At 51.5% G+C, this 25347-nt stretch overlaps 2 protein-coding genes across 3 annotated transcripts; one reads left to right on the top strand and one right to left on the bottom strand.

Annotated features, from left to right (window-relative positions):
* MICALL1 (MICAL like 1) lies at positions 1-21227 on the top strand. 2 transcript variants are annotated; one of them, XM_071551754.1, is made up of 16 exons: positions 1-193; positions 6287-6335; positions 8154-8295; positions 9355-9458; positions 10180-10316; positions 12534-13114; positions 13652-13715; positions 15183-15568; positions 15851-16329; positions 16794-16928; positions 17258-17384; positions 17695-17785; positions 18162-18235; positions 18624-18738; positions 19073-19119; positions 19424-21227. In XM_071551754.1, the coding sequence occupies exons 1-16, from the start codon at positions 48-50 to the stop codon at positions 19543-19545; spliced, it is 2799 nt and encodes a 932-aa protein (XP_071407855.1). In that variant the 5' UTR covers positions 1-47; the 3' UTR covers positions 19546-21227. The 2 variants fall into 2 exon arrangements, with proteins under 2 accessions (XP_071407855.1, XP_071407856.1); XM_071551755.1 differs by lacking the exon at positions 1-193 and adding an exon at positions 5836-5870.
* Positions 21215-25347, bottom strand: C3H22orf23 (chromosome 3 C22orf23 homolog). Its single transcript, XM_071551756.1, has 6 exons — positions 25172-25347; positions 24843-24905; positions 24312-24488; positions 23779-23910; positions 22551-22651; positions 21215-22253 (listed from the first exon to the last, which is right to left on the bottom strand). Exons 1-6 carry the CDS (start codon positions 25254-25256, stop codon positions 22149-22151), a joined length of 663 nt encoding a protein of 220 aa, XP_071407857.1. The 5' UTR covers positions 25257-25347; the 3' UTR covers positions 21215-22148.

Genomic DNA, 25347 nt, shown 5'->3' on the forward strand with positions numbered 1-25347 from the left:
CCCGCCCGGGCCAGGCGGTGGTGGCGGCGCTGGGAGCGGCCGCGCCGATGTCGGGTCCGCGGGGCGCCCTGCAAGCCTGGTGCCGCCGGCAGTGCGAGGGCTACCGCGGCGTGGACATCCGCGACCTCAGCTCCTCCTTCCGCGACGGGCTGGCCTTCTGCGCCATCCTCCACCGCCACCGCCCTGACCTCCTGTGAGTTGCAGGCCGCGCCTTGCCCGCCGCTCCCGACGGGGCGCCGCGAGGCCCCGGCTCCCGCCTGGGGATGGGGGACGCTCGGGGGTCTGGGGGGCAGGGGCGCCGGGACTCCCGTTTCGGGAGCGTCTGGGCCGCCAGTGCCTCTTTGCTACCGTCTCGGGGGCTGCAGAGGGCTCACAGGGCGCTGGGGAGGCTGGAGACGCAGTGGGAAACTGCTCCAGGCTGGCTGGCAGGGAGGGATAGAGTCTCTCTAGGCACGGACGTGAGGGGCCCAGGGGCAGAAAGCACAGCCGTGGCTCAGGCGCCTTCTGAAATAATTGGGTACTGGGAATGAAGGATGCCATGCTCTCAGGAAGTGCTCAAGGCTGGATGGGGCTCTGAGCAGCCGGGCCTGGTGGAAAGTGGCCTTGCCCATGGCAGGGAGGTTGGAACGGGGTGATCTTGCATGTCCCTTCCAATCCAAACCGTTCCGTCATTCTGTGTTTCAACAAACGATCTTCTGACCTGGTCCTGCAGACCTATGAACGTCAGGGTTAGCAGAAGTCATGTGATTTAAGGCCAAGGAGAGCATGGAAGTGGGCTAGATCTATACATCCGAGAGCTGTGCCTGCCAGGGAGGAGGCATGGTGTTGGCATCTGGGAGCAGGGATGTGGGCATTCACATTTCTTGAGGACCAGAGGCCTGCCTGGCACAGAGACATTCCCAGCTGCCAGAGAGCCACCCTGGAAGTTGTAGAGACCTGGACCGGGTTGCTGCTGGCATTTGCTTCCAGCTGGTTTTCTGTGGATGTTGCAGTGAAAGCAGGAGGTGGTAAATGCCAGTAGGTTGATCGAGCCTCACTAGCCTCCCCCAGCTTGGGTGTCTCAGAGGGAGAATGTGAGTTTCAAGAGGCAGACAGTGAGTTTGGGATTGCCTCGGGGCACAGTGTCAGGCTGGAGAAACTGGCTTAGCTGCTGGAAGGAATCTGCCCCGACCTGCCGCTGTAACCCTGTGTGCCCCGGCAGTGCTGGGAATCCGGCTCCCATCTGCTCTAATCCTTGGTAGCCCTTGCAGTGCAGGTAGACTCGCTGTGCCCCACCTCACTGTGCCTCTGGCATGTTCCTTTGCCTGCTGGCAAAGCCAACACAAGTGATGCGTTCCCTGTCACGTTCTGCTCTGGGACTGGCAGTTCTTCCTCTTAGGTTGCCCAAATTGACCAGATTTTCTTTTCTGAGCTGGCCCTGGGACGACGTTTTGCCATGACAGCAACCTCTGTCAGGCAGAGGGTCGACTGTGACTTCACTGTGGAGCTGCAGTGTCTGTGAGAGGGTAAAACAGGCCCGTGTCCTTACATGCAGAAGCTGAAGAGGTAGGCTAGAAAACAAACTCCTGCCTGCTGTGTTTCAGGTGGCTGCCACAAAACCCTCAGCATGATGTTCTGGAACTGCTGAGAGCTGAGACACACGATGTCTTTGCATCCCTCTGGGTCTTGAGAGAGCTGTGTGGTCTTGTGTCCCAACAGCTCCCAGATGGTATGGCTCACTCTGACCAGCTAGAAGAGAGACTCTGAAAATGCTTCCAGTTGCAAGGCCGCTGGAGGGGAAGATGCAAATTAACAACAGGAACAATTGCAATTATTATTGGTTTTTGCAAGTGGCACAGTAACTGGGAACTGAAAAGCAGAGGTTCAGCAAAAGCTTAGGATAAACACCACTAAAACCACCCGATGGTTTCCCATTAACCATATTTACCATCCTATTAAGCAGCAGCCACTGCTCTGTCATTGTGAGTGGGCTTAAATCTGCTCCTGGCAGATGTCCTAACTACATGCTTCACAGGTCCTCTGCACGAGCTGAATTGTAGAGGGCCTTACAGGGCCTTACAAGGACATGGCATGTTGTAGAAGGATTTTCAGACTGCCGTTGGGAGAACAGTATCATTTCATCTGATTCCAGCTTCTTCAGCCTGTCCCGATTTGGAAGTAGGAAGATTGGATCAGAGGCAGTAAATCTCCTGACGGCAGAGCAAAAGTAGTTTCCATTCTTTTCTTCTAAAGTGGTTTTCAGTCAGCCCGGTAATGGGACTTGGCAGGGATCTATGAGTGTGTTTCTGACCTAGTGTGGTCTTCCTTTGTGCAGGGCTCTCCTGGCCTGCATGAGACAGCTGCACTGCTCCCCAAAGGCTGGAGTTCCTCTGTATGCAGCTGCTTCCCTGCTCGCTACTGGCTTCCCCTGGGGTTGCAGAGAGGAGGAATAGGCTCATCCATATAAGAGCTGAGCTGAAGCTCTTTTCTCTACCTGTGTGCCACCACTCCTCTGCCACCCGTGATCCCCTGGCCTTATCCATCTGTGGCGGCCGTTGGCCTGTCCTGATTGTCTGACCTTGCCTGGATGAGCCCCCATTGTGCTGCTGTGCTGTCAGGGGACAGACTGATAAAGAGGTTGCCATGAAAGGCCATGTGAGTAAGTTAGACTGAGGACAGTTGTTTTCCACATGATCCCTCACTTGAACAGTCACCTTGGGATAAGGCAGATGGCATCAGAGGGATGCTGCCCTGAAGAGCTTTGGAGTAGCTCCCACAGAGCTCTTGGAAAGAATATGGGTTTGGGATTTTTTGAAAGAGATAGACTGGAAGTGCTCAGTGTACACTGAATCCAGTTAAAGGTGTCTTGAAGTGACCAGCAAGGCTGAGGTGCACACCTGTGGGACCTGTGTGTTGAACTATGAAGAGGAAAATCCCTCACTCTACTCCACTGTTGTACACACCCCTTTTGAACTTCATTGCCTCCCTGTCCCAGTCAGGGAAATGGGAAACCTGGATTTAGCCTCTGACTGTGCTGCTGGCTGTGTGATCTCGAGATGAGACATTAAATCTCTCCCTTTGACTTGTCAGTTAAGCTGGAAACATCCAGACCAACTTGACAGTGGACTCTGGGGATTAATGAGTTTGTTTGCTCAATGCTCTAGAAATCTGAAGCATGAAATTAATGTTTACAAGGCATTTGCTGCAGCTTAGTAAAGCAAAGAGCATCTTTCAGTGTCCCAAGCTGTATAGCCTCCCTGGAGCTCAGGCGAGGATCTTGGCATTCACAAAAGTGCATGGCACATGCCTTTTTGAGAGCTGGAAGAGATGGAAGCTTGAGGAAAACAGGAGATGAGAGCTGCTTTAGAAACACAGTTTTGTGTTCCTAGAGCCGAGGGTTCGGTTACAGGCAGGATCACAAATCTTATTTGTTTCTTCTCATGTACTGCCTGCATTTCCCCGACAAGACCTGGAAAGCTGAATGGCTTATTATGTGGCACTGCCTTCAAAGTGCTCATGATTTATATTTGAGGAATCCAGGAATTTGCTCTGGTTTTAGCTGTATGGCACACCCTTCCACCTTCCCTGGGTATGCTGTGTTCCCTGGCAGCTGCCCTAAACCCCAGTGTGCTTAGTGGCTCTGCATGTATCTAATTAGGTAAGTGCCTGGGATGTTATTTGCATGGAAATATTACTCCAGGATATGGTATGACGCTGAGGTTTGCTGAGTCAAGACAGTTGTTCAGTTGGGATAGCCAGAGTCTTGCCTGTTCTTACCTCTGATCCCTTGGACTGGTGTGTTGTCAGGAGAGGAGCCTGAGCAGGGCTGAATGAAAGACTGCGAAGATCAGGACAAGGAAATAATGTGATATGCAGCCACATGTCACAGAACTGTGGGATGGCAAGTTCTGACCTCTCTGCAGAGGATGCAGTTTATAGAGAGGAAAAGGATGTATCTGGGGTAACTTTCCCCTGTGCTTGAGAGGCCACGCTCCCGAGGCCACACTCTTTGCACAGTGGTACAGGGAATGTGCCTGAGCCACAGGAATGCCACGTGACAAGTGGCATATGGGAGTGCTCATGTCAGGAGGGATGCAGGTCAGCGTGGTCTTGCTTGGCTTGTTCAGAGAGGGAGCTGGAAAACACAGCAGAGAGGAACTGAATAAACTGATCCCTGGGGCCTTGTGCTGATGGACTTCCGCATCTGGGGTAAAGCTGAGAGTCTGCAATCCAAGTGGAAAAAAATCTAATGCCTTGCTGCTTGGTAGCCCCTCTCTACCTCTTGAGCTTCATGTCCTCTCTGCTGGCATCTGCTTTCCCTGATGGATTTGCCTTGGTTTACTAAAACAGCTTAGGTTTGCTGGGGGAGAGTGGAGTGGACATGATGTTTTTTCTGTCAGAAAATACTCTCCCAGCCCAGTCTACTAAGGAGTCTTCAAATTTCCAGCTACACCACTCCCATATCCTGAAAGTAGGGGCATTTAAAATGAAGGTCATGAATGTTTAGAGGTCAGGTGATGTATAACTTGGCTGTCATTGCTTCTCCTGTGTTCCAAGCTGGCATTTTTTTTAAAAGGAACAAAAAAAATACAGCAAAGTTAAAGGCATTCTCCAGGCAAAAACAAAACAAAGACTCAGGGACAAGACATCTCCCAGTGGAGACTAGTTATAAGTATGAAAAAGGCAGTAGTTTTCACATCAAAGCAAAGGCTGCAGCTGAAGTCTTTGCTTGCCAGCACTAAGAAAAGGAAAAATTGTGGTATTTTGAGCAGGCGGAGCTCTGTACATGTATTCACATCAGCTTTCAGAAAGGTGGCAGAGCTGAACATCCAGCCCATCTTCTGCATGTCTGCTGTGTTTGTTCCCACAGCAGTGAGTGGCTGCAGCTTCATTTATCTATGAGGAAACAGCACCAGCCACCTCTTGCTTTTGAAGGGAGGAAGTGTAATATTATGGTGGTGCTGGCAGCTGGGAAAATCCTCCTGAGCTTGTCACAGACTTCCTCTGCAGCTTTGGGAAAGCTGCATGAGGGGCTTTGAGAAGGGGCTGGTTGCCCTGCCATGTCATGCTGAGATGGGTTGCATCAGTGTTACAGGAAAAGGCAGTAAAATCCAGAGGGAGATAGAGGAAGAGAGGTTCCTGTAGCCCATCTCCATGGGTGCATGGCTGAGGATTGCCCATCTTGCCCAGTGCCTGCATGCCAGCTTTGGTGTGGGGGACACACTCCCCACCTCTAATTTGAATTGTCTTTCTGGGTTGGTCTCCCAAGCTTTGGCACTTCTGTGTGGGCCATTAGGGTGTCTTCACTTGAACCTAAACCTCTCTAGACTGTGTTCTCCCCTGTGAATCCAGCTTGCAGGCACACCAAGCTGCTGCATGAGGGATTTTTTATGGTAACAAAGCTGATACCCTTGGCAGGAAGGGCCTGTAAGCAGTTCAGCGTGATGCTGTTTTCACACATTATACCCACATGCACATTCAAAAGGCATAACTAACTCCTTCCTGTATTGCTCCCCCTCTACTGAAAGCCTGCTTTAATTCTCTCCCTCTGCTGCTCTGGTGAAGGCAGCTAATCAGTCCCTTTGGCTAACTTGATCCCCTAAAGGGATCCAGGGGTGCAAGTGAAGGGCCACAACGTGCCTGGGTTGGAACTGCTGAGGTTCCCCTGTGTGCCCTGAGCACCTTGAGTTCAGCTCTAAAGACTGCAGCTGAGGATAGTTTGCTGTGCACTGCAAATCTGAGGGGAAAACCAGGACAGAAGTACAGTTTAAGATCTTCTGTGTCACCACAAATTCTGGAGTGACTTCAAATCCCTTGAGTTGGTGCAGGAGGTTTGCCTAAGGACTGTTGCAGGAGGGACAGATACATTGAATGTGGCTCTTTATCTCGAGGTAAGGGATCTATATTCCCATCCTCCTGCCGTTGTGTCAGTGGCCTTGGAAGGGCAAGTTTGGGGTGATGTTGTGCACCCTTTGGTGCAGCAGTGTGTGGTGCTAATTGAAACATGATCCTGGTATTTCTGCAGCCTTTGATCTCAAGGGCAGAAGTGGGAAATCAGGGACAAGAATGACATTTTAATTTCCTGGTCACCACCCATTTGGGACTTGCTTTCTTTTTCTAATTGCAATTTCCCTTTGATTTCTGTGTCTCTTTGCAACCTGAAGTCTGTGTTGCCAAGGTTTGGTTTATTTAGGGTCTTATGTGTTGAGTTGTTGTAAGGTTGGCTGTCCTGGGAACCTGCATGTGATGGCATAGGGACACTTTTCCTCTGTACCTCACGTGGCTTTTTTGTGCTTTCTCATTTCAGAGACTTTGATTCTCTCTCCAAAGATGACATCTATGAGAATAACCGCTTGGTAAGTCCCTGTTCTGCAACAGAAGGAAGAAGGGATGTGAGAATGACTTGAGGGAGGTCATGTAGTGTGAGAGCATTTTGTGACTGTGGTGAGAGTGTAAGAAACATCTGTTTGTAAGTAACAGCTTTCAGAAAGGATCTTCTCTGGAAACAAGGGAATCTGAAACACCAACATCCAGCCTGTACTGGTTACCCTAACAGTTGCTGAGACAACATCTCAAGTGAAGATTTAAATGGTGCAACATCATCTTGACCTCAGTTGTTCCAGACTTGGAGGCAATGGAAGCAGGAAGCTAGTTTTATTTCAGGCATAAGCAGAGAGGAAGGTCATGCTGGACCCTGGTCTACAATGTTCCCCTGCTGCTTGGGACAGCTAGAGCCATTAACAGAAGAAGGCAGTGTGGAACGGGAAGGTGCCCAACCCAGGGGCTAGTGGTAGGACAGAGCAGCAATAACCCTGCTTTTTTTAATGAAAGACCTAATTACTGCAGGCTCCATCTGATAGTCTGTGAAGAGACGTGGCCCATCACTTTCCCATGGTGAATTGAGCTACATACAAATATCCTAAGGGCAGGTGTCAAGAGGATAAGGCCAGACTCAGAAAAGAGGTGCTCAATGATGGGGCAATGTGGCCAAACTGAAAGTTCCATCAGGAAGTCCAATCTGAATAAAATGAAAAGTTTTTTATTCTGTAAGGGTGACAGAGCTGGACTAGGCTACCCAGAGAGGAAGTGGAGTCTCTTAGTCTGAAGATATTCAAAACCTGCCTGGGCATGACCCTGTGCAACCTGCTCTAGGTGAACCTGCATTAGCAGGGGGTTGGACTAGGTGATCTCCAAGGTCTCTTCCAACTTTGGGCATGCTATGATTCTGTGATTTGGATTTACAGGATTAGGACTTTGCAGTTGTGTCCTGACATGTCGTTTCGTAGGCCAGTTGTCCCCTTTCAGCCATTAGCAGCTATCTTTTTTCATTCAAAACCTACACAATAGGTATCTTGTTCTATAAGGTGGGGTCTCTCCTTGCTCTCGGCTGCTTACAGCCATGTGTTCAGCAAGGCTCATCCCAGAGAGCCATCTTAAAGCTAGGCTGAGTAGAGCAGGGTGTCAACAGGGGGCATTTTTAGACCCCTAGTTACTGCAAATATCCACTTTATTTCTCCATTTTCTTTAGATTCCACACTCTGTGCAGTATCTCATGCCCCAGAGATGAGGCACCTTAAGTCTTCACTGTGCACTTGGTACTTCACCATTCAGTGGTCCAACAACTCTGATCTCCTCCTGGCTTACCTTCTCTGTGTACTTCTTATCACAATGTCCTTGTTTCTGCTTGCTGAGACACAGAAAAGTACTGAAGTGACTTGTGCATGGCAGGTTGCTGGATGGCTGTTAGTGGGAGAGGAAGATGTGGCACCTCAGAGCATGAAAGGATGGACAGAGTCAGTGTTTCTTTGGGGTGGCTGAGGACACTGCTTGGTGGAGCTGGTGTTTGGCTGTATTGCTGGAAGTGTCTGCCAACTCTCAGCCTTTCACAAGGCTGCCAGCCAAGGCTCTGCCAGGCTTTTGTGTCAGGGCACTGGTGGTGTGTCTTTCTAATGGGTTGAAGAAACACTGGCATTTTTTTTCAATGAAAACTTGAAAGGAACCTTACTTCTGATGCTACCTTTGTAGTCAGATGGCATGTCTGGGAATCTCTGTCTGTCAGGGATGCCATAGGCTTTCTACTTAACTTTCCCCAGGGTGCTTCCAACTTGATTTCTTTGTTTCTTTCCAAAAAGTGTTAATTTTCTCTCCTTAATGCCTCTTTGCTGTTCCTCCAGGCCTTTGAATTGGCAGAGCGGGAGCTGGGCATCCCAGCCCTGCTAGATCCCAATGATATGGTCTCCATGAAAGTCCCCGACTGCCTCAGCATCATGACTTATGTGTCTCAGTATTACAACCATTTCAACAACCCCAGCCAAGGTGAGTGTCCTCCCACCCTTCTGGCTTCCAGTTTACCCCCATTTGAGTACAGGAAATACAGTGTTACTTTGTGCTTCCTCCTTCCTATGGCAACTGGGAGCTGCATGAGCTGCATCTGTTTGTGGGGAAGGGGAGAGAAGCAGGTAGTACCTACCTCTCCTGCATCTTGCTGGTGCACCTGAGCAAGGCCTGGAAGAGGGAGTTCATTAGTGCGAGGTTTCACAAGAGGTGGAGAGTGATGTAATAGCTCAGGCTGTGGAAAGAGGAACGCCTTTCTCCTCCCTCTGTGCTGCATTCCTGCCGCTTGTGTTGGGCCACCACTTCTGGTGCTCACCAGACTCCTTTATGATCTGCTCTAGCCCACTAAAATGGTAGAAAGCCAGATGGGAGCCTGCCTGCTGCAGCTAATTTTTCACATTGGTATGTGTAAAGTGACTGGAGGACAGAGGGAGTGGAGTGTTTCAGATCAGTTCATCTGTCCCTACAACTGCAACCTGAGCTTACAAAGGGCTCCAGGTCTCCTCTGTTCTGCTCTGTAGCCACAACATCAGATAAATCTGTTCCACTTGCAAATACTTCCCCAGGGGTGCTGGTCTCTCAGGCAGGACATCCCGCTGGGGACTGGTGTGAGTTCCACCCCTGACAGCAAGAAATGCTTCACAGAGCTGCTGACAGCCTGGAAGCCCTGTGGCCCAGTGGGTCACAACAATAATCAGCAGCTACCCCAGATGCTCTGGGCTTTAAGCATTGCTTAGGGAGTCAATTACAAGGACGCCAAGTAGTATTTGATGACTAAATAAAATCGCAGTCAGAGGCTGATATCCCCAGGCCACTGAAGGGGATCCACAGCAGGGCCAGGCGCTCTGGCAGCCTCACAACTGACCCATTATTAGATTGTGTTCATCTCCCACTTAAAATAGGCACTTAAGTGTTGGAAATGGCTAGTCCTGTCTTATGTCACAAGGCTGGATGATTTTGTTTTCCCCTCCCTTCCCCCACTTGGGTGGTGTGAGTCACTGCTGCTCCCAGTGCCTGATCCTCCTTCCTTTCTGCCTCCAGCCAGCGTCCCTCCGCCTATGAAGCACCCAACAGCTGCCTCCTTGCCTTCTCTCCTGTCCCACAAGAAGACCGTGGCTGCGGTTGAGAGTCCTTCAGCACCACAGGTACCTGATTACTTGATTCAAAGCCAGCCTGAGACAGTGGTGCTCCCTGCACTCCGAGAGAGGAGACAGGAGAGAGCCTGTCACAGTGCAATGGATCTTCGCAGGGGGCTGCCTGTGTATTTTGGGGTGTGGCATTTTGGTTCCTTGGGGCACCCAGCTGGGAGAGTGGTTTCTGTCTAGAAGTCTATGGACAGTAATTTGTCCTTGGCAGGCAAGAAGTTGGGCAGATTGGTGCTGAATTGGTTCCTAGAGCCACACAGGGCACAAGGACTCTCCTTCCTATATAAGGATAACCCCATAGATAAGGAAAGAGCAGGAATGTGGGACAAGAAGAGCAAAAAAGACACCTTTTATTTCAGGTTTTAGCAGATGTCCAGGATGGGACATTTTTCAGTGTGTTGCAGGGCCATGCTGCCTGGAATATAGATTAATCCCTTCCACAGCCCTTCAGCCATAGATGGAGGCAAGGCACCTTTTGGATTGGCCCCTTCTAATTTGGGAAGAGGCAGCCTGCCTGTGCCTGGACTCAGGGGCAGTTGTGCATTGTCAGCCCCTGAGGTCAGCCCCTGAACTATGCCACCAGCCCTCAGCAATGGCCCTTGCATGGGGAGCAGCTGCTCTTGAGGATCTGTGGTCTGGGGAGCAGCTGCTCTTGAGGATCTGTGGTCTGGGGAGCAGCTTGGGGGACTGCATCCTGAGCTCCCTGTGTGTTGTGCCTCAGGATGATGCCCCTTTGGACCCACCGGAGCGGTCCCAGCGCACCACGCCCAGCAGTACCTGTGCAGCCTGCCAGCAGCACGTCCACCTGGTCCAGCGCTACCTGGCCGAGGGCAAGCTCTACCACCGCCAGTGCTTTAGGTATGTCATGGCCAGGCCTGGTAGGGTGGCCACTCTCCACAGCAAACTGCAGGTCTGTGGTCAGCTGCACCCCGTCTTTGTGTGTCTGCATCCTTGGGCAATGTGGAGCATCAACAACAGTGCTTGAAATGATACTGAAGATGTTCCATTTGCCTGCCAGCCCCTTGTCCCAGAGGTCTGACTAACCCCTTGTGTCCAGTCCTGTGCTCCATTCTTCTGCTATTCTCTGCCTCCCTTGCTGACTTGTGCTTTCTCACTGGAATCCCAGCCTTTTGAGCTTCTCCCTTGTCACATAAACACCCTTGTCACTTTACCTTCTCCCTTGTCACTTTACCATCTGCCTACCCAGGACCATCCCTCTTCACCTTCCAGTGAGGTCTAAGTCATGACATCATCCTACAGACCTCCTTCCACCTACACTCCACATCCTTAACTGGATATACAGGCTTCCATGCTGCCTGGGTGGTGCTGAGCTGCAGATTGTTAAGAAACTGAGGAATGAGGGTTTAGATGTCAGCAGCTCTGTGGTTACTCCCTGAGTGCAGGTCATTACCTGCAGCACCTGTGAAATCATTTTTCTTTGCATTCCCTGCTCTGATGATGAAGGGATGAGGTCTCTCCCATGGGTCACAGAACAAGGGCTGTCATCTCAGGACAGAAATATTTAGCCACTGGGAAGATATAGGAGGCCTCATTCACCTGCCTAAGCCAGTTGGGGATGAGCCATAGAAACAGCATCGCAGCAGGGAAGCTAAGCTTGGGCCCATCAAGCTTCCCATCTGCAGCTGGAGCCAAAGGAAGAGTTTTGGGATGTAGGTGCAACATTCCCACTACCCTCATGGGCCAGGGATAGGAGAGGTACCATATCTGTCATGGCATAGTTCATGGCCCTTCAGACTGTGCAGTGACATCCCTGTAATTTTATCTCAAACGTTTTGCTTCCTTATGCTTTTCTTGTCTTTTTTCTGTTTTTTTTTTCCCTGTGTTAGTTCATGGTTGCTGTGTGGTTTTGAATGTCCTTTGGCGGTGTCTCCTGTGGGCTGATAGAGATAAGTCCAAAGCAAACCACTTTCTCCCCTTGTCCGAACTTGCCACCTCTTAATTTCATCATACCCCTTCTCTCTGGAGCCTCTGTGTCCTCACACTTCTGCTCTCCATTTCAAAGGAAATCCCAGTCAACTGGATGCCCAGAGCAGAATTCCTCACCAAAACTATCTGCTTGCAGTGTAGGGCAGCCAGCAGCTGCAAGCATCAGGTATTCAGACAAGAAGGAACAAGCTTGGTTTTCATGGGAGTGCTTGATCAGCCCCTTGCCCTTGGCTGTCTTTCATGTATGCTATCCACCTTCCTTCCCAGGTGGAAAAGGGCTGACTTGGTTGCTAGTGCTGTGTATTACACTTTTGCCTGGAGGGCTTCATTAGGAAGCATTCAGAGTCTCAGTGGGGAAAGAGTGGATGATCCAAGGAGATGTGGTAGACAGCAAAGGACAGGGAAGCTATTAGTCCAATTTCAGCAGGCAGGCAGAGTGTATGAACGGCCCTACTGCTTAATTCCCCTGTCCTTAGAGCCAAATGCTGTGGCCCTGTTGAGTGCCATGGTCAGCATTAGTGAGGGTGAGCATGAGACTGGGCCATGCTTGTATGCTGTTTCTCCTGACTACTCTTGAAGCCTCCAGTGTAGGAATTTCCTGAGCTGGAAATCATGTAATTTTATTTACTAATCGGGGTTTGGGAGCTTTTGTTTTACAAACAAATGTGTCTGATGGTTCTTTAACCCACTTGGACCCTTAGCCTCTGCAAGGGAACCTGTAGCCTCCCTGTACCAGTTCTGAACCAGCTGCTCCCTAATTCCAGTTCATACTCTCTGTTTCATGTCTGTGAGTGGTTGATCCTTCTCCCCCTTCCAAGTCTGGAAACCATGCCCTATTCCAATACCAACTGTTGCCCTTCCACATCTATTAAATCCTTTCTGAGCTGAAGGAGGAACCCAAATGCATGGAGTATTTGAGTTGTGAACTCCCTCTGGGTTCATACAGTGGCATGGTGACATTTCTCTGTCCCTCTTCTTTCCCAAATGACTTCCACAAGACCATGCTAGGATCTAGTAGCCAGGATGGGAACTAACTCGATGTCCCTGTAAGGATCTCCCAAGTGCATTGCCTCCTGCGAGGGGCAGGATGGTAACCCCCATCTCATGGGACTGTCTTCTCATTGGCAGGTGTAAGGAGTGCTCCAGCACACTGCTCCCAGGGTCATACAAGCCCGGGCCAGAAGCGGGGACATTTGTCTGCACACAGCATCGTGGTAAATTGGCCATGAGTGGGAAGGCAGAGAGGAGGCCCAGCCCAGACAGACAGTCACCAGAGCTAAGAATGGAGTCTGGGGCTGACAGCATGAGAGAGGATGCCCTCCCTGCAGAAGCAGAGGTGGGGAAGGATGACGGCGACTCCCTGGAGAGCATGGCAGAGACCCACATGCCTGCAGGGGGCCTGGCTGGTCCAGCAGAGAAGGACAGCACACCCAGCAAAGCAGAGACAGCGATGCCCCCTGCTCCTGCTGGCAGTGGGGCGCCCATCTCCCAAACTCCTCCCAGACCTCCCCTTCCCAGCAAGCCCACGGTACTCACCCAGGACAAAGCCAGCTCACTGGATGGACGGCTCAGAGACTCACGTCCCACCCCTGCCCCAAGGAAGGCCACCGATGCCTCAGCCCTCTCCCCTCCAACCTCTCACCCTGTCCCCCGGCCCAGGTCCACTCTCCAAGGCGAGAGCAGCGAGTGTGGACCTGGCATAGTAAACGGTAAGAGGGCACAGTGGTGGCAGGGGTTACCCTCCACATCCCCAGCAGCTGAGGTGGTTGGCTGCAGGTTGGATGAGTTTCATTCCTTCTCTGCAGCACAACACTCTTGTGCCTCTGAATAAATCTCAGGCTCAGACACCAAGCCTTCAACTGCCAGCCATTGCCAGCCATCCCCATAGTGGGGAGAGCAGTGCTAGCTTTCATGCCTGCCTGTTCCCTTGTATTTCTCCAGAATTCTACAGAGTTTTTGGCCTGTGTGGAGGGAAGGTGACAGTGCTAGAGCAGTTTGCAGGTGTGGACATAGAGGGTCACATAAGTTCTCCCTGTGCAGTACTCAGGGTGAGGTGGGGAGAAAAAGGCAAAGGGAAATGTTTGGGGGTTAGCTGGCTGCACCAACTGTGGGAGAAATACCATGAGGTCTTCAGAGAGTGGGAATATCCACCCTCATACGGGAAGATAAGTCAGAGGGGCCTTGTATTGATTTAACCTCTTCATGTCCTTTTGTTGTTGTGACAGTCTGACCCTGTGTCTTTCTAGGTCGGGTACCTGAACCCAGTCCACCTGTCCCAAAACCTCGAGGAAGACCATGCTCCTCGGATCGGTATGTTCTTTTTGGAGATCACCTGAAAACTCCATAGCAAAGTGGCATTATGGGAACAGCACAGCTGAGGTTCTCTTTACCACCTCCATCAGCCCCTACGTTTAGGAAGACGTAGGTTTTGAACAGGTCCCTTTCCTAAATGGTGCCACCTGACATGGTCAAGTTAACAGTGTTTGTCCACACCTCACAGACCCTTTGTCTCTTAGGGTTTGTAAAGTGTTTGAGGGCTTCGGAAAGGGATTTCTGTGGCACATGCAGATAGCCAAGTGCCTTCTGAAATCGTCTTACTTGTGAATGCTGAGAAGGGGATACTTGTCTGCTTTGTGGAGAGTTTGTCCTGGGAAAGGTCCAGTGCAGGGTCATTGTGAGTGCCTGGCTGCAACCTTTACACCACCTGGGCTCTTACCCAGAAGCTCACTGCTTTTGATTTGTTCCTGCCTGCCACTGGGACCGAGGTTGCACAAGCACCCTGCACTCATAATGGTCAAAGAGCTGCCTGTGTGCAGCAAGTGGTGCCCACTTTCCTGACCAGCAGATTCACTGAGCTGTGACATGGGCTGTGCCCCCAGAGGACCAGCAGCGAGGACTGAGCCACAGGAGTTAGCAAAGAGGAGTGCATCCCTGGAAGTCTCTGATTAACAGCCCTCTGCATGTTGGTGGGGAACATGCCTCAAAGGGCAGGTATCTGATCTCATCTCCCCCTCTGGCCAAAGCCTGAGGAGCAGAGCTGTGTGTAGGAATGGTATCAGTGAAGAGAGACCAACTGTGCCCATAAAGCTCAGCATTTTCCACTGCTTAGCAGATCTTTTCCACTGCTTAGCAGAGGGAGGCAGTAATATTCAGAAACCAAAACACTGGGTCCAGCAGGCAAGTCAGGCAGGCTGTGCTTCCCTCAGGCCTATACATTTGCCCATGTGGGGCAGTCCCGTGGTGTAAGGGAGAGCACTCCGGCCTCTGAATCCCAAGGACCTGAGTTTGAGTCTCAGTGGGGACCGTCCCCTGGCAGTTCAATGCGTCCCTGCCATCCCATCCTGTCAGATCTCGGATGCAAACCAGGGTCAGCCCTGGTTAGTACTGGATGCTGTAGATAGTCCTGAGGACTTCACTGTCACTGTCCAAGCTCGCTCGGCCGTGGCAGATGGACCTTAGGACTTAAATGGTGGGAACAGTTCTGCGCACGCTGTGCCTCACCTAAAAATCCACTGTGCAGGTTGGAAGGGCACACCCGTGTGGGGAGAGTCCTGCCCAAATCTTCATTCGCGAAGTCTGGCCATATATATATGTTTCCCCATGCAGAGCAAGACACTGTGTCCAGGGAAGACTCTTTGGATGAGAAAGCTGCTTCTGCATGGGAGACATCCTGTTTCATCTGTCCTTTCCCCCAAAAACTAAGTCCCTCTCCAGTGCCTTGCCATCCCAGCTTCTCTCTGCTCCCTTCTACCTTGATTTCTCTTTCTCTTCTACCAGTGGTGGAGCTGCTGGAAAAGCCAAGGACCCACCATGGATGGCCTTAGTGCAAGCAGAGCCCAAGAAGAAGCCAGCTCCCCCTCCTCCCCCAGGCAACAGCCATGAGACTCTGAGTAGGACTTCAGAGGAAGAGGATGGGGAGGAGGTGGGAAAAACCAGGAATGAGGAGAGCAAGTCTGATGCCCCAGAGCCTAGACCTTACAACCCCTTTGAGGAGGAGGATGAGGAGGAAGAGGAGAGTGCCAGTACCCAAAAGAACACACCTGAGCAGGAGCAGAGTGAGGCTGCTGCTAAGCCTCTCCACCCCTGGTATGGCATCACTCCCACCAGCAGCCCAAAGACAAAGAAGCGGCCAGCTCCACGAGCCCCCAGTGCTTCCCCATTAGGTAAGCTTCCCCCTTATCTGTCCTCCACAACCCGTGTGTCCCCTTGGAGGCATCCTCTTGGAGGCTTCCCCTTCCCAGACACCTCAACATCACTGGCAGGCCCGGCATTTATGCAGTGATGGTTGTGTTAAAACTTACACTAGCCATGTCCTCTCTACCCACTGAAGCACAGCACTTGTAGGCAAGACCTTTGTGCTGACCCCTGTCTCTGGTGTATACCACCCTCCCCTTGCCTTCTGGCTGTCCCTTCATTTCTCCCTGAGCTCTCCCTTTGCTTTGCAGCCCACCACCCCATCTCCAGGCTGTCACACTCTGAGCCATCCTCCTCCACCCCATCTCCAGCCCTCAGCCTCGAGAGCATCAACTCTGAGAGTTCAGCCAAGGTGCTGGGAGACACTGATGAGGCCTTAGTGCCCAAAAGCTCCTCTGAGCCCACTGTCCACACGCCGACAGCTGCTAAGACCTCTAGCACTGATACGCCACTGGCCAGTGTCTCTTCCAGCGAAAGCCCTGCTGCCCCAGCCAGCCTCTCCACCAACTCCTCCTTCTCCTCCTCCAGCGAGCTGGCCAGCTTCAGTGGGGAGATGCAGCCCAGCACCCTGAATACCAGCAGGAGCGTCTCCACTGGCAGCTTAAAGACCAGCCCCAACCGGCTGCCACCCAAGCCTCCAGCTGGGGCTAGCCCTACACCCATCCTCTTGGCTTCAGATGGGGGTGCTGGAAGCCCCAAGACACCCTCCTCACCCAAACCACAGCTGAAGGTGAGATGGTGACCTTCCTCCCATCTAGATCAGGGGGCTTTTCTTCACAGTCTATTACTTGGTCACAGGGAGATCGTGATTCCAGGCTTGCCTATTTGGCAGGTTTGATGTGTGACCTCCTGAAAACAAGATTTCAGGTGCGTTTGTTAAATGGTGGCTCTACTTGTGCTCTGCCTGCCCCACATGCTAGAGATGAGGCAGAATGTCATGTCATCAGAGCAAATAGGAAGGGAACTGTGAAGGAAAATAATTCAGCTTGCTTGTTGGAGAGAAGTTGGGGAACTGATGCCAAACAGATGCACAGCTGTTTTTTTGCCCCATGGCTTGCCTACTGGTGAAGATGAGAGAGTTCCTCCTTTAGAAGGATGTGGGGCAGGATAAACTCTATCTGCTCATTCACAGCTGTTGGGATGCTATATCCACTCTGTTTCCTAGTTGTATCTCTTTTTGTCCCCCCTCTCTAGTCTTCCTGCAAAGAGAACCCCTTCAACCGGAAGCCATCACCTGCCGCCTCTCCCTCAGCAAAGAAACCTCCCAAGGGCTCCAAGCCAGTGCGTCCTCCTGCACCAGGTCATGGCTTCCCACTGATCAAACGCAAGGTAAAATGGCCCTCAGGAGCAGAGAGGGGAAAAGCCAGCTCTGTGCTATCCCCCAGGGCCATAGCAGTATATATGCACCTTGCTGATGCATGTCTGGGCAGGGATTGCAGTAGGTGGCTGTGACTGAGGAGGTTGGTGTATAGGCTTGACCCTGTTCATGATAGCACCATGATCTCCCTTTGCTCCAGAGTGGGGTGGGGATTTCAGATCCACACTTAGGTGGAATATTCTCTTGTTCCCCTGGCCCTGTTAGTGTTGACCAGCCTTTGGGTTATCCCTGGAACCTGGAGGTTGGTGGTAACGGAAGTCTCTGATTTATGGTTTGGCAGGTGCAGACAGATCAGTACATCCCTGAGGAAGACATTTATGGGGAGATGGATGCCATCGAGCACCAGCTGGACCAGCTGGAGCACCGTGGGGTGGCCTTGGAGGAAAAGCTTCGCAGTGCTGAGAATGGTATGTGAGGTGGGCTGTCTGTGGGTGTGGGGCAGGAAAGACCTTAGGACTGCCCTCTCTCCAGCCAAGGAGATAGTAGCAGTGACTTCCTCCCTGCTGATGCTGGGGTTGGAAGAGCAACAACGGATATGCCAGACTCCAAGACTGGTTACAACCATATCCTGAACATGGAGATGCCCCTAGAATGAAAGCAGGTGGGAGAAAAGAACAGTTCTCTCTGGGGCTCAGGAACAGGCTAAAGTTGGGTTGGCTCTAGCCCAGTGCCCCTCTCCTGGCTGGGAATGGCTCTGAAATGTCCCTTTTTTGGCAGACAACCCTGAGGACAGCCTGCTTGTGGACTGGTTCAAACTCATCCATGAGAAGCACATGCTAGTGCGCCACGAGTCAGAGCTCATCTACATGTAAGTGTGGGCAAGTGTGTGGAGAGGCACTGACGTGCTTTGAAGGAGCCCTTTCTCAGCCCTCCTGAAGTGGTGCTTCCAGGGCAGAGCCTGACAGGGCCTCCTTGCCTAGAGAAGGGAGGGAGAAAGGCAAGCAGACAAATCTGTCCAAATACACTCAATTGATCCACAGCAAGTCACCAGAGCCCCTGCAATATCTCCTCCAGGAAAGCCTTGAGCAGCCAGGGCAGGTCCTTGCTGGTGCTTGGTTCCCTGGCTATACAGGACAAGATCAGCATCTTGATGGCTCTTTTCAAGCTCACCCTATACTTTAGGATGATGTTCTTCCTCTCCGGAGCCTTGCAATGGTTCCAGACAGTTCCCTCTTCCCTTGCAGCTTCAAACAGCAGAACCTGGAGCAGCGGCAGTCAGATGTGGAATATGAACTGCGATGCCTCCTCAACAAGCCAGGTAAACCACCACTCTCAGCATGGTTATCCCTTTTTTCAGAGTCATAAGGGACCTACAAGGATCATTTCTCCCCTGGCATCACCTCCCCTCTGTCCACGAGGGTCTCAAGTGGAGAGAGACAGATCTGTAGGGATACCAGTGTGATCAGCTGGCTCTAGAGCCACTGTCCCATCTCATTGTGTGCCCCAGCTTGTGCAGGGACATGCTCCTTTTGACCCCATGGGATGCCACATGCAGGCTTCTTCCCCCCAGCACTGCCAGCCCAACTGGCCCTGCCACATGACAGGGTAGAGGGGATCATGCTGGGGATTTCTGCCCTGAATCTCTGAATTTCATTGCTCCTTCAGCCACATAATTACCTGACCTTTTTTGGGATTTGGGTGGGTAGAGAAGGACTGGACTGACGAGGATCGAGGGAGGGAGAAGGTGCTGATGCAGGAGCTGGTGACCATCATTGAGCAGAGGAATGCCATTGTGAATTGCCTGGACGAGGACCGGCAGAGGTGAGTGAAGAGTGGGGTGGGTTGGGGAAGAAGGGAAAAGCATAGCCCATCTGACTCAGCACCATATGCGCGACTTGTGGGGGTGTCCCAAGATGTCCATGTTGCTGATGTCTTTCCCTAGCTTCCCAGTCCTTGTCTTTTTGAATGCCTTGTGTGGGAAAGACAGGACAGTAAGTGCAGCATGTAGAATTTATCCTGCTGATAGCAATTGCTCACAAGGCAGTGATGGATCTGCCCCTCTGTGGCTTCTAAGTAGAAGTGTCTCTAGCCTTAAACAATACAGCAGCTGTTTCCAGGGCTGAATTGCTGACCTCTTTCCCATTCTTTCTTTCAGAGAAGAGGAGGAGGATAAAATGTTGGAAGCCATGATTAAAAGAAAAGGTAAGAAATAGCTGGGAAGAGTTTTGGGGTGATGTTTTCACTGCTGATCCCAGCAAGGGGCAGCACGAGCCATTTGAGAAATTGTGAGCAGGAGAGATTTAAACTATTCTGAGTAGACTGGGCAGAATTTCCTGTAGGGCCGTTAAAGTTTGGGGCACAGTTGTGCTGTACCCTTTTTATCAGAGAAAGAAGTGTGCATACAGTGGATGGCTTTGATTCATGGCTCTCACCCTTGCCTCTGTTGTCATGCATGTCTGTACCACCTTTGACACCCCACAGTAACAACCTCCCTTTGCAATCCCAGAATTTCACAGGGAGACCGAGGCTGAGAGTAAGAAGAAAGGCAAATTCAAGCCCATGAAGGTGCTTAAGCTGCTGAGCAACAAGCATGACTCCAAGAGCAAGTCACCAAAGGAAAAAAGCTAGAGCAGGGGAACACCAGCAGTGGAAGGCAAGTGCTTGCCAGATGGCCCTGACCTCCCTGCAACTGGTTCGCCTCTCCCCCTGCTCCCTCCCCAGGCACTGGAGCTGCTGCCCCAGGGAGACACCAGCCCCCAGTCTAGAGTGGAGGAGTCTGACCAAAGTGCTCCGCTCCCGAGGCTGCAGAGGAGCATTGCTGTCCCCTCTGTGAGGCCTTGCTAACAAGGTGGGGAGAAGATGGATTTGCTTCTCAGATACGTTACTCCATTGTGTGTTCCTGTCCTTAACTGAGAAGCAAGCCAAGGAGTTTCATGTTTGTGGGAAAACTTGCACTAACTGCACCCTGTCCTTTCTCCTGCTCTAACTGTGACAGTTCCACGTGCCTCTTACTTCTGCCAGGAGGGGACTGGGCCTCCCTGTCCCTCCATGCGCGCCCACTCTTGTGCCCTTTCTGTCCCATTTTTAACTTCAGGAGAAAACTCTGACATTAGAATCAGGATTCTTTGGGTTTTAGTCGCCTAAACTAAAAGGTTAGGAAAACACTTCCACATCACAAGGCTCTAGAGCCATAGCCAAAAAAATAACTGGTGCCCTATTTATTTTGAGCTGTCCCCTCCCTCGAGTGCCAGGGCTGGGTGGGCTCCGTCACAAGGCTGAGAGGACCCAAGGGAACCTTGTACAGCTGCTGGGACGTAGCGCACGTGCCCTACTCAGGACTCCCACTGCTGCTAAACTCTGCTGCCTTCCTGGGAAGGGAGGAACGTCTCCTTCTCTGGGCAAGGACAGAAAAGCTCAAAACTGACTCAGTGCTGGCAAGGGCCACTAGACTTGTGTCCCTACTCACCAGTGCCACCCTTGAGTGGCTGGGGAGAAAGGCATGGCCACAACTGACCTTAACCCAACTTCATCTGTGTATACTTTAAAAGTATGCAGGTGTTGGCTGGTTACTTTTTACAACTCCTTTACTAGCTGAATTCAAACACATTCTAAAACTTTAAACCCCTTATTTTATTTGTGTGTGTGTATGTGTACATTGGAGGATGACATGGGGGGCAGTATTCTTCCAACCATCCCTTCTTCCTTCCATTTTTGTTTCCTGCCTTCTCTTCCAAGGCAAGAATTATTTATTGAATTGTTGGATCAGCCAGAATTAGTTTCATGGGTGTTTGGTTGCTCAGCTGTTCATCATGCCTTCTCATTAGCAAATTAGACATAACCAGTCCTGAGCCATCTGCTGCAGTCCCTTGTAAAAACCCCAACAGGCTTTAGCCAAAATGCTTTCAGAGCAGTGCCTTGCAAGGTGGCTGGCATAGCATTCTGGAAAGGGATCCTCATTTCCCAAGACCAGAGGGACCCGAGCCCCTCCTCAATCCCAGCATGGCCCCCGTGGCTGGGAGTTGTCCAGCTCAGCCCTGCGCTGGCGATACCATCTCACCCACCCCCGCAGGCTGATGAGAAGCAGTGATAAAGGAGGGGAGATCCCAAAACACAACTGTTCTCCAAGGAGAAACAAACCTATTTAGAACCTGCTGTCATGTCACTGTTGCCAAAAGGCCATTGGGATCACTGCAGCCTGACACCCCTTGGCCCCAAGCCCGGTCAGATTGATTTGTAAATTATACTGTACTAACTCTGTGACTTCCATTCACCTGAACAGAAATAAAAGAAACATTGGATTTAAAAAGTGATCATGGCTTAGGTTTCTGATTCCTTTGTGCAGTCATGTTGTCCCGAGGACAGGGCATGCTGCCTGGCTTTGGTGAGTGGCTGACGAGAAAATTGCTAAGAAGCAGAGGATAGGATCTTAAGGAAATCAGGAACTGGACTTTTTGTTGGGATTTGCACAGGAAAAGCAGGGCATCATGCCTGTTGGAGGACAGAGGTGCAAGTATGTATGAGGTTAGCAAACAGCCATTTTCAGGCTCTGTGGGAAGCCAATGGCTATTGTGCATACCATGATTTCAGGAACCAAAAAAACACAGCAAACCCACAGCAAGGAGCAGCAGGTGCTGGTCTGAAATCATCCCACCCTGCTCAGCACAGCTGTGCTCCTGAGCTCCTGCCCACTTCAGCTGCTGCCAGAGGTTTGCATACACACTGACCTGCAGCAACACCCAAGTGGGGGGGAGTTCCTTGTGCTTGCTCAAGGCCAGAGAGCTGCATCTTCCTCCCTGCCTTCTCCCAGCAAGCTGTTCACTGAGCCATTCCCTGAGTTGGGAGGGACAGGAGCAAGCAGGCTGTAGGTGTGGGGGGCAGTATGTGCGTTAGTATCATGCTGTCACAAGAAACCTCCACCTCTGGGCAGATGGGAAGGAATCACATTTCTTTGGGTGTATTGCTGTACTCTGAGGCATTGCACGGGCAAATGAGGCTCTGCTTTTTCATGTTTTGGTTGCCACGTGTTTTCATGTCTTTAATATTATTGAGCAAGAAGGGATCTGGTGTGTGGTAGGATTTTACAACAACTTCTGTTGTTGTCTATGTACAAATTGGTCCTGCCTGATAGGCAACAGATGGTGCTTCCCCCTCTTTGGGAACAGACTAGTCCTTGAGACTGATGTCTGGGAAGAAGAGGTGGGAACAAATTGCACTTGTGTTTTGTCCTTGACCTAGTCCTGCAGATCAGACTTTTTTCCACCAGGGAAGTCTTTTGTCATGATCTTTCGAATTTCCTCACTTCTCTTCTTGTCAATGATCTCCATCTCATGCATTTTCTGCAAAGTACAAAGAGGAAAGGTTGAGCAGGGAGAAAGCCAGCAGCTTTTTTTTTTCTTCTTTTTGGCAGTTTCAGGAACAAAAGTTCTATTTCCCTGATTGAGTTACATGCAGAGATAGAAAGAAAGACTGAAAAAACTCTACTCACCATTCCCTAAATTCACACCTGAGCTGTGCCATGAGGGGAAACAGCTCTCTGCCCCCTTCCCTGCTCAGATATTGGAGGAGACTCTGCTTTATGGTCTTTGACACAAGGCATTCCCTCCATGTACTGTACAGCCAGGGCCTTTGCATACCTGTGAGATTTCAGTGAGGACAATCCCTTGATACTCCTTGCCCTCTCCTAGAGCTTCCATCTGTGCCAGGAAGTCCCTTCTCTCCTGAATTTCATTTACCACTGATGGATAAGAGAAAGAACTGTGGAAACAGGACGCAACCAAAAAGCAAGAAAACATATTTGTCTAGTTCTGAATGCCCAATTTCCTAGCTCTGCTTCAACAGCAGTCCCGCCAGGGGTATGTCTACTGTATGTCCGCTGTAACACTCATTTTGTACATGTCATAACAATACCCCAGTAGTTCCTTCCACAATGGGAAATGTCCCTCTGCCCAACTTCTTACTGCTCCCCAGCTTCCAGGAGTGGTAGGTTTCTGGTTTTCTTTGTACAGACAATTCTCTGCTTGTGGGTAATTTAATCAGGCTATGGATGGAGACAGAACCTGCTGTTGAGGTTCATTAGTTGACACACATTACCCAGTTACCTCAGCCATCTCTGCTCCCAGGACTAGGCACAGAACTTTGCTGCTGTTTTGCAGCACAGACCTGCAGCCAGCTGGTCCACATCCTGCTTCAGATGAGCCAAGGACAACACTCAACTTGTGACAAGTTTTGGAGGACAGCAAGCATGTGTGACACCAGCTACTGCCACCCTGGAGCAGGAACCATGTTATTCTGGTGTTGCCCATCTTTGTGCTGCCCTGGCTAGCGAGGGGCTGGCTGGGGTATACACACACATTGAAGATTCAAGCACAGAGAAGTATTAGTCAGGGTTCTGCTATCCCAGAACACTCTGCAGGCTAAAGTCTTTCACTGCTTAAAATTTGGCTCCACATTTAAGCTTTGCTAGTGTAACTGCTGTGATCCTGGAGTGAAACAGCCCAAACCATAGTCAGGCTGGCAAGTGGCCTAGTCTATATTGAGTTATGCTTGCTGGGGAAAGGATCAACAGTACCTGGGCTTGCTGCCCAGGTCACCCTGCACATCCCTAGGGTACTCCCCTGCCAGCAGAGTTCATTTCGTGCAAGCAGCACAGGGAGCTCGAATCTGCCAGAAAACCTCTGCAAGGACAGCTGGATCACAGCAGCACAGCAGCAAGTCCTTTCTCTTGGAAACTGGGCTTTGTGCCTCCTTCTGCAATGGGCTTCATGTTACTGTCAATGCAGCCTGCCACTCCAGCCCTCAGAGGGAGCTGCCTTCCCAGGCTTCCTGCCTGCCTCCCTCCCTCCAGGGAATGTAAACACATACATTCTTCAAATCGGTCAGGCTCAGGCATGTCCTCTTCCTTTCTCTGAACCAGCACCTGCTTCATGTCCTCCACCTCATTCTTCCCTGTTGCTAAGATGTTTTGAAGTCTTTGCTTCTCCTTTTCCAAATCTCCTGTGAATGCCAAGGGAAAGAAATTTATTATCAGCCTGTTCCCTCAGGAAGGAGCCTGACCACACCACTTCCCTGCTAATGGTGCCAGAGGAAGTGTTACATTAATGTCAGTCCACCCCATGACTGAACTGTGCAAGCACCACACAGGTGGACAGAGCCAATCAAACTGAGGTTTGATTCACATTTACGTGCTACAAAGTTAATTAGTGCTTCATTCCCACTCAAGGGCTGTGCAGGTCAGAGATCCGTTTCTAAAGCATCTCTGAAGACTGAAAGCATGAGGATGTGGAGCAATTCAGGTACACCTTGCCACTGCTGAGACTGCAGGCAGGGGATGCACAGAAGGGGAAGAGAGGGTCCAGGCGTCACCGTGTATTTATTAGTGACGTTTGCTGACTTACGTGTGGGCTGTGGTTTGAATTTCTCTCGAGTGTAGGCATCTCCTGCCTGGCAGACCTTGGCAGGTCGGAGATGTGGTCTAGCTGGAAGCCTGCGTAGCTGACAGGCTGGGGGGGAGGGAGCAGGCATGGACTGTTTGCTGGATGTAGGGGGCCAGTGGAAGGGCAGGGCTTTTCCTCCTGGGGAACAAACCAAACAGAACAGCAAATGAGACTGAAGGGACTATGGATAGATGATTCTGGCCGACTGCCAGCAGAAGATCTGCCTGTTAAACTACTGTAGCATCACAAGCAAAGGAAGACTCCAGGAGCCACAGATGCCTCCTCCTGGATGTTGGTGTGTGTCAAGTCACACCGTTGTTCCTTGTTTCCCGGATGACCTTTAGGAACCCCTCGCCCCTTACATCTAGCCTGTCAGCAGCTGCCGTGCTGCTGTTTCAAAGCACTTGCGTATCCAAGCAGGCTGTGTACTGCCGTCCTTGTCTCTTCACCATAGCATAGCAGCGGGCGGGGGAGCCCGCGGGCCCCACTCACGTTTCACATAGTCCATCAGGTATCGCCTCTGGGAATGCGTCAGCTTCAGCTCCTCCATCATCGCTGAAAAACACGACGCGTGGGTGAAGATGCAGCGGTGCCGGGGAGGGGAACCCGTCCCGGGGCCACCCCCGTCACGACCCGAACCCGATGGGGAACAAGCGGGTTACGGAGACCCCAGGCGGGGCGGCGACACCAGCGACGGGCCTGCCCGAACCCCGGACCGCCCTGGGACGCTCTACTTGTAGTCGAGGAAGGGCGGGCGGGCCCCGGCGGTTCGCGGGGCACGGGGGGGCCGAGCGGCCGGTCCTGCCCCGCTCCGTCGTTACCTCTGAGCAGCTCCCGGGTGCCCACGCTGTACCGGGCCGGCCTGCCCGCCGCCGGCACTCCGCCCGCGGTCACCAGCGCCTCCATCGCGACGGGCGGCGAGCGGGAGGGACCGCGTTGGTGGTCGAGACACGGCGGCGGTCGAGACACGCGGCGGTCGCCATGGCAACGGCACCGG

The sequence above is a fragment of the Pithys albifrons genome, chromosome 3, assembly GCF_047495875.1.
Source record: "Pithys albifrons albifrons isolate INPA30051 chromosome 3, PitAlb_v1, whole genome shotgun sequence".
NCBI lineage: Eukaryota > Metazoa > Chordata > Aves > Passeriformes > Thamnophilidae > Pithys > Pithys albifrons.

What these genes read in the sequence shown, in the direction of transcription:
- MICALL1 (XM_071551754.1), top strand. Translation starts at nt 48, where the DNA reads ATGTCGGGTCCGCGGGGCGCCCTGCAAGCCTGGTGCCGCCGGCAGTGC. An exon ending in TCTATGAGAATAACCGCTTG is followed by an intron (nt 6,336 to 8,153) that starts GTAAGTCCCTGT and finishes CTGTTCCTCCAG; the next exon opens with GCCTTTGAATTGGCAGAGCG. An exon ending in ATGCCTCCTCAACAAGCCAG is followed by an intron (nt 18,236 to 18,623) that starts GTAAACCACCAC and finishes TTGGGTGGGTAG; the next exon opens with AGAAGGACTGGACTGACGAG.
- C3H22orf23 (XM_071551756.1), bottom strand. Translation starts at nt 25,256, where the DNA reads ATGGAGGCGCTGGTGACCGCGGGCGGAGTGCCGGCGGCGGGCAGGCCG. An exon ending in CACCCGGGAGCTGCTCAGAG is followed by an intron (nt 24,906 to 25,171) that starts GTAACGACGGAG and finishes CGTGTTTTTCAG; the next exon opens with CGATGATGGAGGAGCTGAAG. An exon ending in CCTGATGGACTATGTGAAAC is followed by an intron (nt 24,489 to 24,842) that starts GTGAGTGGGGCC and finishes TTTGTTCCCCAG; the next exon opens with GAGGAAAAGCCCTGCCCTTC.